Source organism: Loxodonta africana, chromosome 5 (assembly GCF_030014295.1).
Source record: "Loxodonta africana isolate mLoxAfr1 chromosome 5, mLoxAfr1.hap2, whole genome shotgun sequence".
Classification (NCBI taxonomy): domain Eukaryota; kingdom Metazoa; phylum Chordata; class Mammalia; order Proboscidea; family Elephantidae; genus Loxodonta; species Loxodonta africana.
This window is the reverse complement of record NC_087346.1, coordinates 156,179,712-156,195,210: the sequence shown is the minus strand read 5'-3', so window position 1 is coordinate 156,195,210 and position 15,499 is coordinate 156,179,712. Positions and strand designations below refer to the sequence as shown.

Genomic DNA, 15,499 nt, shown 5'->3' with positions numbered 1-15,499 from the left:
GCCTTTCTGAAGGGCAGGGCTGGGTAAGGGGAAAGACCGAGTGGGCAGGAGCTGAAGAAGCTTGGGTTTGCATTCCCTGTCAGCCACTTTCTGCTTTGCGGCCTTGGGAAATTCACTCTCCCGGTCTGATTCAGGTTCTTCTGTTTTAAAATAGGGCCTACCCAGTGCTGACGCATAAGTAGGTGTCCCTATATGCTTTTCTTCCCTCTTGCCCTACCTTTTTTCTGTTAACAATTTTCTAAAACCTGGGTTCAAAGGATTCAGATATTAAGAAAAAGTCATCTTCAAATTTTCCCTATGGTGTGACTAAAGCAGGTGGAAAGGGGCTATTTACATTTTTAAAAGAAGTTTCTCATTAACTCAGAATATTCCAGCAGACAAAAATTTAGGCACTGTAAAAATCTCACAGGTAGATTTTTGCTCAGGAGTCCAGCCTGGCTGTGCTCCCTCCCTCGCCACCCCCACCCCGCCACCCCCCATTGTTCCTGCTGTTCTCACCCTCGAGCCTGAGCTGGAAGCGTTCCTGAGAGTGACTTTTCTTACTGTAGTTCTCATGGTAACAGGATCAAAGACTAACAGTGTAGAGAGAAGTACAGTGCTCCGCATGTTTATGGCACACCTTCTGTATACCAGACGTGCATGGCAGGACCGTGGCTACTAGGCGAAGGAGCAAGGCCCCCCCACTGAGACCCCAGGCTAACGAGAGGTGGAAGCCGTAGCCATGCCCAGAGAGCACCCACATCAGGCAGCAACTCAGCGGAACTAATTGTTTCCGGTCCCCAGATATTATTATCATCAAAGTAGTGATTGATTCAGACGGTTTAAATATTCTCAAAGTGCCAGAGGTGTGTAAAGGTAAAGAGATTACTATTTAAAGCACTTAAATTCCTACCACGTCGGATGTTTCCACAGAGCTGGGAGAAGGTGGTAGTGCATGGCCCATCAGTAGGGATGCTTGAGGCTGTGTCCAGGGTGACTGACAAACGTGATCTGAACGTTGACATGGCTTAACCTATTAATCTCAGGATGGGGACAGAGTAAAAGGTTCACAGAAACACCAGGCTTGTTTAGTCTTCGTCCTTAAAGTGTAATGGTCTGTTCATGTGAACAACTTATTTTTTCGCCCCATTCCACCACAGGAAGCGTTTCTCACCGAGGCCCCCAGCACCCTGGACTAACACCAAGTCAAGCGAGCGTGTCAAAAACTCTCAGGTAGACCTCATGTACAACGTTTTAAAAAATATTTGAAAACATAAACAAAACAAAACTTAATCATAATCTGACTTCCTAGAAAGAATTACTGTTAAAACATCAATGTATTTCTTTGTAATCCTATTTTTCTATTTTGGGGAATAATATTTTATATACTATTTTGGGAGGGGATTTTTTAAATAACACATCAAAGAGCGTATTGCATTGGGCAAGTCTGCTGCAGAAGAGCTCTCTAAAGTGTTGAAAAGCAAAGATGTCACCTTGAAGACTAAGGTGCACCTGACTGAAGCCACGGTACTTTCAGTCACCTCATAAGCAAAAGCTGGAGGGTGAATAAAGAAGACCAAAGAAGAGTTGATGCATTTGGATTATGGTGTTGGCAAAGAATATTGAATATACCATGGACTGCCAGAAGAATGAACAGGTCTGCCTTGGAAGAAATACAGCCAGAGTGCTCTTGGAAGAGAGGATGGTGAGACTTCATCTCACATTCTTTGGGCACCTTATTAGGAGGGATCAGCCCCTAGCGAAGGACATCATGCTTGGTAAAGTAGAAAAAAAATGTAGAAGGTCAGCGAAAAAGAAGAAAACCTTAAAAGAGATAGATTGACACAGTGGCTGCAACAATGGACCCAAACATAGCAACAATTTTAGGTTGGCGCAGGACCGGGCATTGTTTCGTTCTTTTGTACATAGTGTTGCTATGAGTCAGAAGAGACTCAGTGGCACCTAACAACAACAACAACAGTTCTTGTTGTTGTTATACACAGCAGAACACATCAGTTCAATTTCTACATGTACAATTCAGCGATGTAAATTACATTCCTCAAATTGAGCAACATTCTCACTCTCTCTTTCTGAGTTGCTCCTCGCCCACTGACATAAGCTCACTGCCCCCGAAGTTTCCAGTTGAGCTGCTGTTGTCAGTTTCATCCCATGTAGATAGTTCTTAAAAGAGTGCAATGCTCAAGGCAGACATCTTTTACTAGTTAAGCTAAACTATTGTTTGGTTTTAAGACGATTTCAGAATATTTTTGGTTTCAGGATTCAGGTTTAAAGATTATCTCAGGGCAGTATTTGTGGGGGTTTGTATATACTGTTTTATATTTTGTTTCTGAAGCTAAAACATATCAAAAACTGCAAAAACACCTATTTAATGGCTGCCTGATATTTTATTATAGGAATAAGCCAGGTCAGGAAACGCTTTCTCTGAAGGCCTAGATAGCAAATATTTTTGACTTTGCGGGTCATATGGCCACTGTTGCAACTACTCAGTCCTACTGTTGTATTGCAAAAGCAGTCATAGACAATTTATAAATGAATGGGCGTGGCAGTGCACCAATAAAGCTTTATTTACAAAAACAGATAGTGGGCTGAATTTGACCCATGGGCTGTAGTTTGCCGACCCCTGGAGTAGACCATGATTTACTTAACTGTGCTCTTAGACATTTGGGAGCATTCAAGTCTTCTGCTGCGTATTTAAGCACACACTGGGTATGTTTGTCTACAGAGGTTTTCATCTAAGCATTCGAAGGCCAGGGCAGTCTCTAAAAGGCAGACCCACTCCTGTCACCCCCTTACCTGAAGCCCTTTAATGGCTTCCTAACAACTACAGTCAAGTCCACACTTGGTTATATGGTCTAATCCAGCCCAATGGCCTCTCCAGGCTTCTCCTGAGCTCCCCACTTCCACTTACAGTGCTCACAGCTTGCGGAGACCCCACCTACAAGCCAGCATAGCCCAAGGCACCATGCCGTCACACCTGCTCCCTGGGTTCATGAGGTCCCCACTGTACAGCCTGATGAAAGCCTCCCCTGTAACAAAAGCACCGGAGCCCCCTCCTCTGGAAGCCTTTCCTGACACCCTCCTGTACCCTAGAAGGTGTCCTTGGTACACCAACTCTCTGGAGCATCCATGGCCCTTGGCGTGCTGCATTGGTCATGTCCTGTCTCTGCACCCCCAGCACCTCGTTCTCTGTCCTCTGGTAAATGGATGGATGGATGGATAGACAGCACAAGCAGGGTAGGTCTTGGCAAGGAGAAGAATCTGGTTTCGTACGAAGAAGTGGTCTGTCTTAGTTATCTAGCAAAGAAATGTATTCTCTCACAGTTTAGGAGGCTAGAAGTTGGAATTCAGGGTGCCAGCTCCAGGGTAATGTTTTCTCTCTCTGTCAGCTCTGGGAGAAGGCCCTTTTCATCAGTCTTCCCCTGGGTCTAGGAGTTTCTCAGCACAGGGACCCTGGGCTCAAAGGAATTGCTCTGCTCCTGGCTTTTCTGCTTGGTGGTAATGAGGCCCCGCTCCTTTCTGCTCACTTCTCTCTTTTATATCTCAAAAGAGATTGACTCAGGATGCAAACAAATCCTACAGATTGTGTCCTGCCCCATTAATATAACTGGCTCTGATCCTGCCTCATGAACATCATAGAAGTTAGGATTTACAGCACATAGGATAATTACATCAGATCACAAAATGGAGGACAACCACACAATACTGGGAATCATGGCCTAGCCAAGTTGAAACACATGTTTGGGGGACACAGTTCAATCCATAACACGGTTCAAGTAGAGAGATCTAGCGGACAAGTGAAAACACAGCCCCAGGTGATGCTGGGAAGCTGGTCTGCGTGGACACACTAATGCGGGATTCACGTCCCTGGATGGCATGGTCGGAATATGAGGCTGGATAAGCTTGCCACGGAAGTACACGGAGCCCTCAGCTGTGCTCAGATGGAGCCTCGGAGAACCTCAGCATTTAAGCACTGAACCAATCTGCAGAACAGTACAAAGGAGGACCCAGCAGGGAGAGTGGGCCACATTGTGAGAAGGTTCTCGAATTTCTGGATGTGTCAGAGAGGCTAGGCACCAGATGAAATGGTGGCCACAAGCAACTCAGCCTTGGTGAGCTGTGAGGGCACAACGCAGGTTTTGGGGGCTCACGAAACACGGAAGTCCGTAGAGATGCTGATCCCCTACTAGACCTCCACTCAGCTTTGTCTCCCCAGCTTCAAATTTCTATGAGGAAAGTAACCATCATCAACATGGACCATTGAAAAAGGGATAGGTTGTAACTAACTATTGACTTACTGGTGTCTGCATAGAGGAGGACTTTCATGGGAGGGTCTGTCGGTGACGGGAGCCTGGGTAGGGGTGTTGCATGTGTGGATGTTGCCCCGTGTGGCACCTCAGCCCTGACACGGCATGCCACCCTGTTTGTCCTGGGTATTCAGAGCATGTATGAAAGGAAAGAACCGACAACGGTCTTTAAAAAGAGTCACTGCTTGAATTTTCATGTTGCCAAGGAAACTGGAAGCGTTAATGATTTTTATGTGTCCTGCATTTATTACCAGGATCCCACCACTACAAATCCCCTACAAGGGACCATCACAAACACCACCACCACAGTTACAAGGTAGAGCTGCAAGAAAGGACACCCCCAGCCTCCGAGGCCCCCAGGCCGTGTCCTCCTTCCAGCCCCAAGCGAGGCGGCCGCCTATCAGCATCGCGGGCCTCCTGCAGAGGCAGCACTCAGGTGAGTTTGGTAGGCACTTTGTAACGTGAAGCCTTTTCCTTGGAAAAGCACACGTTTAAGAGAAATTCATTAAAGAAACATGCAACAAAGCTAGACACAAAACTCTGAACGTTCTTAAGAACTGTGTTTCTGAGCATTTCCTTAATAGGTCAGAAATTCAGCAATATTCATGTTGCATTCACTGTGGATTTTTCAATTATGACTTTAAAACAGCACTCATTAATACTATTCGTTAATACTTTTCGAGAAAAGTGATTGCTGTGACATGTGAACTTAAAAATTATGTACCCAAACTAATTAGCTCTATTTCACCAATGTATTTTCTTATTTGACATTTGCATTCTCATTTTCTTCAACAGTGTAAAATTATGATGCTATTTCAAAGACAAAGTGAACATCTTTTTCTCATGACTCTAACTCTAACTCAAGATGCTTCCTCTAGGGTCTGCTCACCTCGGGGGATTCACACAAGAACGATGAAGACATTTCCGCCGTCCATATCTGTAAATCTACAGAGTCCTCAGCCGACCCAGCATGTGTATGTTAGACAGGAAATGTAATTATATGGTTTCTTTCCTGATAAAATAATGAAATAAGGAATATAATTGAATAAAGTACTTTTTTTATTATCTGAGGGTAGCATGTATGTGATATATTTGAAACTTTGCTCTTCTTAGTACCTTAGAAGTTCTTTAAAATATTGATGTTGGAGCAGAATTACCACCCACTTCACTGCCTCAGCAAGCTTTTCTGAATGCAGCTCTTTGGGGAGCCCAGTTAGCTCTGCGGGCGGGTCAGGAAACAACGAGATTGGCACACAAGCGTTACACAGGCGCAGCCAAGCAGGCCAGAGCAACTCCCCCAGTCCTGTGCTCTCTTTCACTCATCATACAGCTCTGCTGCACATTCCTCCTGAATGACAGTTAGCCCGTGTTCAGTGAGACCGTACTTTTCCTCCAGAGATGAACCGTGCACCTGGGATTAGCACTGGGTAAACCTCGCCTGAGGGCAGCCTCTTCTCTCTGTGGGGCTGAGGGAGCCTCCCGGAGGACGTGAGACCTTCACACTCGGCTCTGGGTGTCCTGAGCGGACAGAGACCTGCGGCATTCTCCCCGCCACCCAGAGGCCATGTCTCACCCATTGGTCAGGCCCACACCTGGTTGGAAAAGAGGCTTATGGGGCTGATGACAATCTTTTATGTAGCATTTGCCTAAAGTTTGTCAAAGAACTTTATAAGCATTGTCTCACCTGTATCGAGCAGCTTCCTGTTCCACAGACATTAGGACGAAATTAAGAGTTATCAAATCTCCCATTATGATATAAGCGTTTCTTTCCCTCTGAGCATTATATAAGGTATATATGATTGCTTCATACATTAAAATGTAGACTAAATGTAGACAATAAATTTAATGTTTAAAATAATTTCTACCTCAAACTCCAATTTTCTTGGTTTAAATCGAAATGCACGCTTGTTGTTAGGTGCCTTCAAGTCAGTTCCAACTCATAGTGACCCTGTGTACAACAGAACAAAACACTGCCTGGTCCTGCACCATCCTCACGGTCATTGTTATGCTTCAGCCCATTGTTGCAGCCATGGTGTCATTCCATCTTCTTTAGAGTCTTCCTCTCTCTCACTGACCATCCACTTTACCAAGCATGGTGTTCTCCAGGGACTGGTCCTTCCTGATAACATGTCCAACGTATGTCAGAGTCTAGCCAGCCTTGCTTCTAATGAGCATTCTGGCTGTACTTCTTCCAAGACAGATTTGTTCATTCTTTTGGTAGTTCACGGTATATTCAGTATTCTTTGCCAACGCCTTAATCCAAAGGCATCAATTCTTCTTCAGTCTTCCATATTCATTGTCCAGCCTTTGCGTGCATAAGAGGTGACTGAAAATACAATGGCTTGGGTCAGGCGCACCTTAGTCCGTAAAGCGCCATCTTTGCTTTTCAACAGTAGATTTGCCCAGTGCAGTGCATCTTTTGATTTCTTGACTAATACTTCCATGGGTGTTGATTGTGGATCCAAGTAAAATGAAGTCCTTGACAACTTCAGTCTTATCATGATGTTGCATGTTGGTCCAGTGGTGAGGATTTTTGTTTTCTTTCTGTTGAGGTGTAATCCATACTGAAGGCTGTGGTCTTTGATCTTTGATCTTCGATCTTCATCAGTAAGTGCTTCAAGTCCTCTTCACTTACAACAAGCAAGGTTGTGTCATCTGCATAACGCAGGTTGTTAATGAGTCTTCCTCCAATCCTGATGCTGTGTTCATTTTCATATAGTTCAGTTTCTCAGATTCTTTTCTCAGCATACAGATTGAATAGGTGGTGAAAGGATACAGCCCTGACACACACTTTCTTGACTTTAAACCCCGCAGTATCCCCTTGTTCTATTCCAACGACTGCCTCTTGGTCCGTGTACTGTTGTAACCTGTTACTTCCTTAGTAAACCTCATAATCATGATGATGGCCTGTGAGTTCTGTGTGGCCACAGCAGTGAATTACTGAACCCAACAGAGTAGAGAGTGCTGTGGAGGGACTGCTGGTGTCAGAACTGGTCAGAAGTTGAAGAGGGGAGATGTGTCTGACCTCTGACTCATGGGAGTCAGCTTTGGGTGCATCGTGGTGATGATTCGCATTTTCCTCCCTGAAGTTAGGTGAGTAGGTCTGATGCTACTTCTACCACATTACAGGACCCAAACATCGTGGCTCAACTCAGCCCACTGAAGCCCCATCCTCTGGGTCCTGGATGTGCCTGGGGACTTCAGAAAGTGAGGTATGGGGAGGCATTGGCCAGAAAGATAAGGTGATACTTGAAGACTTGGGCAAGAGGGAGGACTTTGTTTCCTTTTTAGCATGGATGATGTCTGAGCCAATTCAAGGCCTGCCTGTAAGGAACTGGCGGGGAGGTGGGTGGGGATCAGATGACAGACCTGAGAAGAAGCTGGGCTCAGAGCTGATGTGGTACAATGTCGGATGGTGATAAATAGTACAAGGGGGAAGAGGAAAAAGACGGAACAGGAGGAGGGAGGAGGATTTGGGCCTTCAGAGGAACTGGTCAGGTGCACGTAAATTGTCATATTTATACGGCAGTTCCTAGTGTGCCATTATTGTTTTGATATCTGCAGGATTTGAACTGATAGCCAAAGTGGCCAAGTGGCATTCGAGCTTCCAGTTCAGTGGAATCAGTGAATTGTTTCCAGGTGGGAGCATTCCTCCCCTTGCAACTAAGAGCTTTAGACCTGCAGAGCATAAGGTCACAGGAAAGGAAGCAGAAATCTTGCAAGTGGGTCACTAGGGGTAATAATGAGTGGTGCCACTCCCATTTCCACCCCTTGACTCCTGGACGCATGAATCCTGGCTGTGGGAGAAACAGCAGCATATATCGGATACTGGTTCAGAGCATATACAGCCCCCTGGAGAACATTGCCCCAACCCTGCAAGGTACTGCCACCTAGCTGGCGCCATAATTGTCTTTAGAGGGGCATTCCATTGTCCTGTCAAGCCAGCTGCTTCAGGATGATAGGGAACATGGTAAGACCAGTGAATTCCATGAGCATGGGTCCATTGCCACACTTCATTTGCTGTGAAGGGAGTCCCTTGATCCGAGGTGATGATGTGTGGGATACCATGACAGTAGATAAGGCATTCTGTAAGTCCACAGATGGTGCTTTTGGGAGAAGCGTTGTGTGCAGGGAAGACAAATCCATATCCAGAGGAAATGTCTCTTCCAGTAAGAGCAAAACCCTGCCGTTTCCATTACGGAAGTGGTCCAGTGCAATCAACTTGCCACCAGATTGCTGGCTGATCACCTCGAGGGATGGTGCCATATCAGACACTCAGTGTTGGTCTCTGCTGCTGGCAGATTGGGCACTTAACGGTGGCTGTCGCCACGTCAGCCTTGGTGAGTGGAAGTCCATGTTGCTGAGCCCATGCATAACCTCCGTCCCTGCCACCATGGCCACTTGGTTCATGAGCCCATCGGGCAATGACAGGAGTGGCTGGGGAAAGAGGCTGAATGGTATAGAAAGAAGTCGTCATCCTATCCACCTGATAGTTAAAATCCTCCCCTGCTGAGTTCACACTTCGGTGAGCATTCACATGAGGCAAAAATATCTTCACTTCTTTGGCCCATTCAGAAAGATTTATCCGCCTACCTCTTCCCCTTCTTGTCTCCATTTTTCTAATCATGTTCCTTCCAAGTTACCATCCAGCTAAACCATTGACCACAGCCCATGAATCAGTATACAATTGCACATCTGGCCATTTCTCCTTCCAAGCAAGCTGAACAACCAGGTGTACTGCTCGCAGTTACGCCCATTGGGAGGATTTCCATCCACCACTGTCCTTCAGAAAGGTCCAGAAAGGCTATAATGCTGTCGCTGTCAACTTTCGAGTGGTGCCTGCATATCACTCAGAACCATCTGTAAACCAGGCGTGAGTCTTTTCTTCAGTCAACTGATCTTAAAGAACTCCCCATGAGACGAAAGGTACAGACTGGGAGATGGGAGGTAATGTGACAGGAATGGAGACCATGGGCATTTGGGCCACTTGCTCATGCAACTTGTGCCTTCAGGCCCTGCTCAGGCCCAATTTTATACATACCACTTCTATTTAATGATGGAGTGCTGCTATGCACGTCCGATATTATGGCTCTGAGGGTCAGACAACGACCAGTTCATGATAGGCAGCTTAGGCCAGATGGTGACTTGGTGGCCCATGGTCAAGCGTTCACTCTCCACTAAGGCCCAGTAACAAGCCAAAAGCTGTTCTCAAAAGGAGAGTAGTTACCTGCAGAAGTTGACTCAGCTTTGCTCCAAAATTCTAAGGGTCTGCACTATGATTCATCAATAGGGGCCTGCCAAAACTCCAGACAGCATCTGTATCTGCCACTGACACTTCCAGCACCATTGGATCAGCTAGATCATATGGCCCCAGTGGCAGAGCGGCTTGCACAGCAGTCTGAACGTGTTGCAGAGCCTTCTCTTGTTCTGGGCCCCACTCAAAACTAGCACCTTTTTGGGTCACTTGATAAATAGGCTAGAGTAGCATGCCCAAATGAGGAATATGTTGCCTCCAAAATCCAAAGAGGTCTACTAGACGTGCCTGCTTTTAGTTGTGGGAGCAGCCAGATGCAGTAACTTATCCTTCATTTTAGAAGGAGTATGTTGATATGCCCCCAAACCACTGGGCCCCTAGAAATTTCACTGAGGTGGAAGGCACCTGAATTTTTGTGCAATTGATTTCTCACCCTCTAGCATGCAATAGGGAGCCCTGGTGGCACGGTAGTTAAGAGCTACAGCTGCTAACCAAAAGGTTGGCAGTTCAAATCCACCAGGCGCTCCCTGGAAACCTTATGGGGCAGTTCTACTCGGCCCTATAGGGTCGTTATGAGTCAGAATCGACTTGACAGTAACGGGTTTGGTTTTTCGTTTTTGTTTTTAGCACGAAAATATTTTATCAGTAAGTCCACAGTCATCGACACTTGTTCCTTCCTGGGTCCAATCAGCATAATGTCATTAATGTAATGGACCAGTGTGACATCTTGTGGAAGGGAAAGGCGATCAAGGTCCGTTTGAGCTAAATTATGACATAGGGCTGGAGAGTTGATGTAGCTCTGAGATAGGCAACTGAAGGTGTATTGCTGGCCTTGCCAGCTGAAGGTAAATTGTTTCTGGTGTTCCTTGGAAACAGATATGGAGAAAAAAGCATTGGCCAGCTCGATGGCTGCATACCAGCTACCAGGAGATGTATTAATTGGCTCAAGCAATGACACTACACCCGTAGCAGTAGCTGCAATTGGAGTCATCACCTGGTTAAGTTTTTGATAATCGACTGTCATTCTCCAAGATCCACCTGTTTTTTGCAATGGGCCAAACAGGTGAGTTGAATGGTGATGTGGTAGCACTTCCAGAGCTGCATCCGTTTGTTGAAACATCTCAATTGGTATTCTGTCAATTTCTAGAGCCTTGTTTTCACCAGTGCCTTCAGTGCTGCTCAGACCTTTTCCTTTGGTACCATCGGTTCCAGATCTATGCTACCTTCTGAAATGGTTGAATGTCGGCCAATTGTTTTTGGTAAAGTGTATTTCTTCCATCTTCTTTTGATGCTTCCAGCATGATTTAATATTTTCCGCATAAAATCCTTGAACATTGCAACTCGAGTCTTGAATTTTTTCTTCAGTTCTTTCAGTTTGAGAATGCTCCAGGTGTTTGCACATTTCATTATAATACTTTATCTTCTTGAGCCACCCTTTGAAATCTTCTGTTCAGCTCTTTACTTCATCATTTCTTCCTTTTGCTTTAGCTACTCTGTGTTCAATAACAATTTCATTGTCTCTTCTAACATCCATTTTGGTCTTTTCTTTCTTTCCTGTCTTTCTGATGACCTCTTGCTTCGTGTATGATGTCCTTGATGTCATTCCACAACTCGTCTGGTTTGGTCATTAGTGTTCAATGCAACAAATCTATTCTTGAGATGGTCTCTAAATTCAGGTGGGATAGACTCAAGGTTGTACTTTGGCACTTGTGAACTTCTTCTAGTTTTCTTCAACTTGCATATGAGCAGTTGATGGTCTGTTCCACAGTTGGCCCCTAGCCTTGTTCTGAGTGATGATATTGAACTTTTTCATTGTCTCTTTCCACAGATGTAATCATTTTGACTCCTGGTGTCCATCTGGTGAGGTCCATGTTTATAATTCCCATTTTTGTTGTTGAAAAATTATTTGCAATGAAGAAATCGTTGGTCTTGCAAAATTCTGTCATGTAATCTCCAGTGTTGTTTCTATCACTGAGGCCATATTTTCCAAGTACCAATCCTTCTTTGTTTCCAACTTTTGCATTCCAATCACCAGTAATTATCAATGAATCTTGTTTGCATGTTTGGTTAATTTGAGGCTGCAGAAGTGGGTAAATCTTCAATTCAATTCAAGAAATCTTCAATTTCTTCATCTTTGGCCTCAGTGGTTGGTGCTTAAATTTGAATAATAGTTGTATTAACTGGCCTTCCTTTTAGGTGTATAGATATTATCCTATCGCTGACAGCATTCTACTTCAGAATAGATGTTGAAATGTTCTTTTTAACAACGAATAAGATGTCATTCCCCTTTTAAGCACTTAATGTTATGAATTTCTCGCTTAGTACTGCTTTAGCTGCATCCCACCTATTTTTAATATGTTATATTTTCATTAAAATTCAGTTCAATGTTTATTTCCCTTGAGACTTGCCCTTTGGCCCATGGATTGTTTATAAGTGTGCTGTTTAGATTCTAAGTATTCTGAGATTTTCTCATAATCTTTGTGTCATTAGCTTTTAATTTGATTCTGTTGTGGTTGGAGTCTCTCTGATTTCAATTCTTTTGATTTTGTTGATGTTTCTTTTATGGTTTATCTTGTAAATGTTCTCCAGCTCTTAAAAATGAGTGTTCTGGTGTTGTTGAGAGTTATATAAATACCAATTAGAACCTGTGATTGATGGTGTTGTTGGGCTCTTCTAGAACTTTGCTGATTTCAGTTCTGTCATTTGTTGAGAGAGGGGTGTTGAAGTCTGCAACTATTGTTGTTTCTTCTCAGACTTATCAGTTATTATTAGTATTTTGCAACTCTGTAGTTTGTAGCATACACATTTATGATTGCTGTATCTTCTTGGTGAAATGGTTCTTTTATCATTATGTTGTGTCCCTTTTTCCCCTGGTAATTTTCTTTGCTCTCAGCTCTACTTTGTCTGATATAAATATAGCCACCTTTGCTTTCTTCGGATTAATGTTTATATTACATATCTTTTCTCATCCTTTTCCTTTCAATCTGCTGGTATCGTTATATTTGAAGTGAATATTTTGTAGACAGAATATAATTGGGGTATGTTGTTGTAGTCTGCCCTTCCCAGTCTTTTCATTGATTTATTTAAACCATTAACATTTAATGTAAGTATTGGTGTATTGGGGGTAGCCTGGGCTGTCCATTTGACCCCTGCTGGCGTAGGTGTGAGTATGGGGACACAGTCTATTCCGTGGTGTTTGGCTGATTAGAGGGGACATTGTGTAAAAGTTTATCGTCTTGGTAGGGTGCCCTTTCCTGGTCTTTCGGCTAGAGTAAGCAGGCTTTACTGGGGGCTATTGTATCTGTTCCCATTGATGTTTCTGTGTTTCCGGATTCTCAAGCTCAAAGTCTGGTATATATTGAGATCCCTGCAGAGTCTGCCTTCTTCTCTCTAACTTTCCGAGTCTTCTTATGTTTTATGTACAATGTCCAGGGTTCTTAAATTTCCTTGTTGGGAGAAATAGAATTACATCTACTTCCTCTTTTCCGGAGCCAGAATAAGTCCACACTATGTTTTACATTGCTTTGAGTTAGCTGATCTAAATTTGGGAGATTCACAATGAAAAGTGGATTTTAGTTTCTCTTGAAAATTGGGAGGATCTGCCCATACAGGGGCCATCTTCCCACGCAGCTGAAGGCATTACTAAGAAACACACTGTAATAAGAATTATGTCAAGTATGTAAACAAAAAGGCTAAAGAAGTCCTGAAATTTCAATTGGTTTTGAATTCAAAAGTACATGAGATGATGCCATTATAAACCTTTGTTACATATTAAGTGAAAAATGTGCCGTGCGTCAAAGCCTTTGACAAGTGGTGGGTCTATAAAAGAGTGACCAGCAAGTGCAGCCACGGTCATAACCCAAACTGGAAAGTGTAAATTCAAGACTGACCAGAAATACAGCTGCTTGGCCTGGTAGGACAAGGCTGAGATATTATAGGACAAATTGTCAGATCGTCACAGCATTTTCCATGGCAGCTGATGCAAACACATTACAATTAACACAACACTGTTTGCCAGATTTATTCCTAAGGATGATGCGAATTTCATAGTGACCAAAATCTTTGGTTGGGTGGTGGGAAGTCTGTGACATCAGGAAATGACTCATTTTGAGTGTGGAGAAAAAAACGAAAAGTTTAATGGAATGGTATGAGTAAGCTTATTGAAATGGATGGTATCAATATTGGGCTTGCGATAAAACTCACGTCAAGGTGGCCTCATCTTCCAAGTCCATGGAACTTGTGCTTCTCCTTGGCATCATTCTCCAGGAGTCTCTCCAAGCTAGCCCAGGTCGTGGGACTGGTTGGGGGGAGGTGAAAGCCCTCAGCATGGGCCTGGCTCTGCTGATGGGCCGATGCGTGACCCCTCAGTGAGATGGGACCCCATTTCTATCCCTGCTCACCCCCCAATTTCCTGCTTGGGAATGGCCTCTGCCCTCCCCTCCACCATGAGTATAATCATGAAGGGAGGATAATTCCAGTGGTCACCTCACCTGGAAGCCCCAGGGGCTTGTCCCCCACTTCCCCTCCTTTAGCCAGAAGCAGGCACCACTCTCCGCACCCAGTCCTCCCTCCACCTGGGCACACTCTTAGGGCATGGCACCGTGGCCAGTGACTCCAGGACTAGGAGCTGTGTGGAGGGTTCTCCCTCCAGGCCTGGCCTCAACCTCCTCCAGGGTTGCAAGCACAAGTAGCTTTTGCTTAGGTTAGCCAGGGTCAGCTTCTCCTTGCACCTGAGAACCCCAAATGATACACAACTGCTGAAATGAGTTGACTTGGTCGTGTCACTCCAGTTATACAAAACAACCTCCCACTCCCAGCATTTTGATCGGAGTCCATCTACACCCAGAGAGTTTCCTGTGCAGCTGTTCATAACTAGCCCCATAGACAGTGATTCATTCACCCAGGACCAATGAAAACGGATATTGAGGAAACTCATTTGCCAAAGAATCACCTGGCCCCCATCCTACATGGGAACTGGTTTCCTGAAATGCAAATGATGGCCTGAACTATTGTTCCAAAATTGGGGTTTTCATTCCAAAAAGATTTCTCTGACTGACAACTTTGAAAAATGAATTACCATTCATTTCACATTCCTCAATATTGAGAGTGTGAAGAGGCGGTGAGGGAAAGATTGGGCCTCCACGTGGTGGGTCTGCAAGAGAGAGACTCTTGAGTGCAACAGCAGCATGAGCCCCAGTTAGACTTCACCAAACTCAAGAGGTCCACAAGCACCTCCAGAGCAGTTACCCCAATGAAACATCGCTGTGCTGAGATCTGTAGAAGCCCCTGGTAATGGAGTGAAACATGTTCCCCCAAAATAGGAGTTGTAAACCCTAACCCCTGTCCCTGTGGGTGTGATCCCATTTGGGAATACAATATGCTCTGTTACGTTAATGGGCCACATCAGTGCAGGCTGTGTTTTAAGCCAATCACTGGTGAGATATCGATGAAGCAGATGAAGCACATGAGTAGAAGCAGGACTAGGGGAAAGATCAATGCCACGTGGAGACCTCCAAGGAATGCCTGATGAAAGAATGTTACCCCAGAATGGACAAGAAGAGCCTTTCCCTAGACCCAGTGCCCTGAATTTGGACTTCTGACCTCCTAAACTGTGAGAAAAATTAATTTATACCCTTTTGTTGTAGAGAAAAACTTGAACGCTGTTTTAAGTTAAAACAGGTTTATTCAGGGTTTAAAACAATTGCAATTGGGGAAGTACGTAGCCCACTGAAAATGGAACGAGGTAGTCCAGGGTGGTTGCATTGTACAAATATACTTAGGGGGTAAAAAGAGGAACTAAATCATAGGGGTGACAATCGTCTTAGTCTTCTAGCGCTGCTATAACAGAGATACCACAAGTGGATGGCTTTAACAAAGAGTAATTTATTTCTCCACAGTGAAGTAGGCTAGAAGTCCAAATTCAGGGTGTCAGCTCCAGAGA

At 44.5% G+C, this 15,499-nt stretch overlaps 1 protein-coding gene across 1 annotated transcript in view; it reads left to right on the top strand.

Moving 5' to 3' along the window:
* Positions 1-15,499, top strand: part of RNF212 (ring finger protein 212) — a 90,258-nt gene that overhangs the window by 43,754 nt on the left and 31,005 nt on the right. Inside the window, exons 10-11 of the mRNA XM_023549721.2 lie at positions 1,140-1,212; positions 4,559-4,740. Of these exons, the coding sequence (XP_023405489.2) occupies positions 1,140-1,212; positions 4,559-4,740 (255 nt within the window). The remainder of the gene's footprint in view (positions 1-1,139; positions 1,213-4,558; positions 4,741-15,499) is intronic.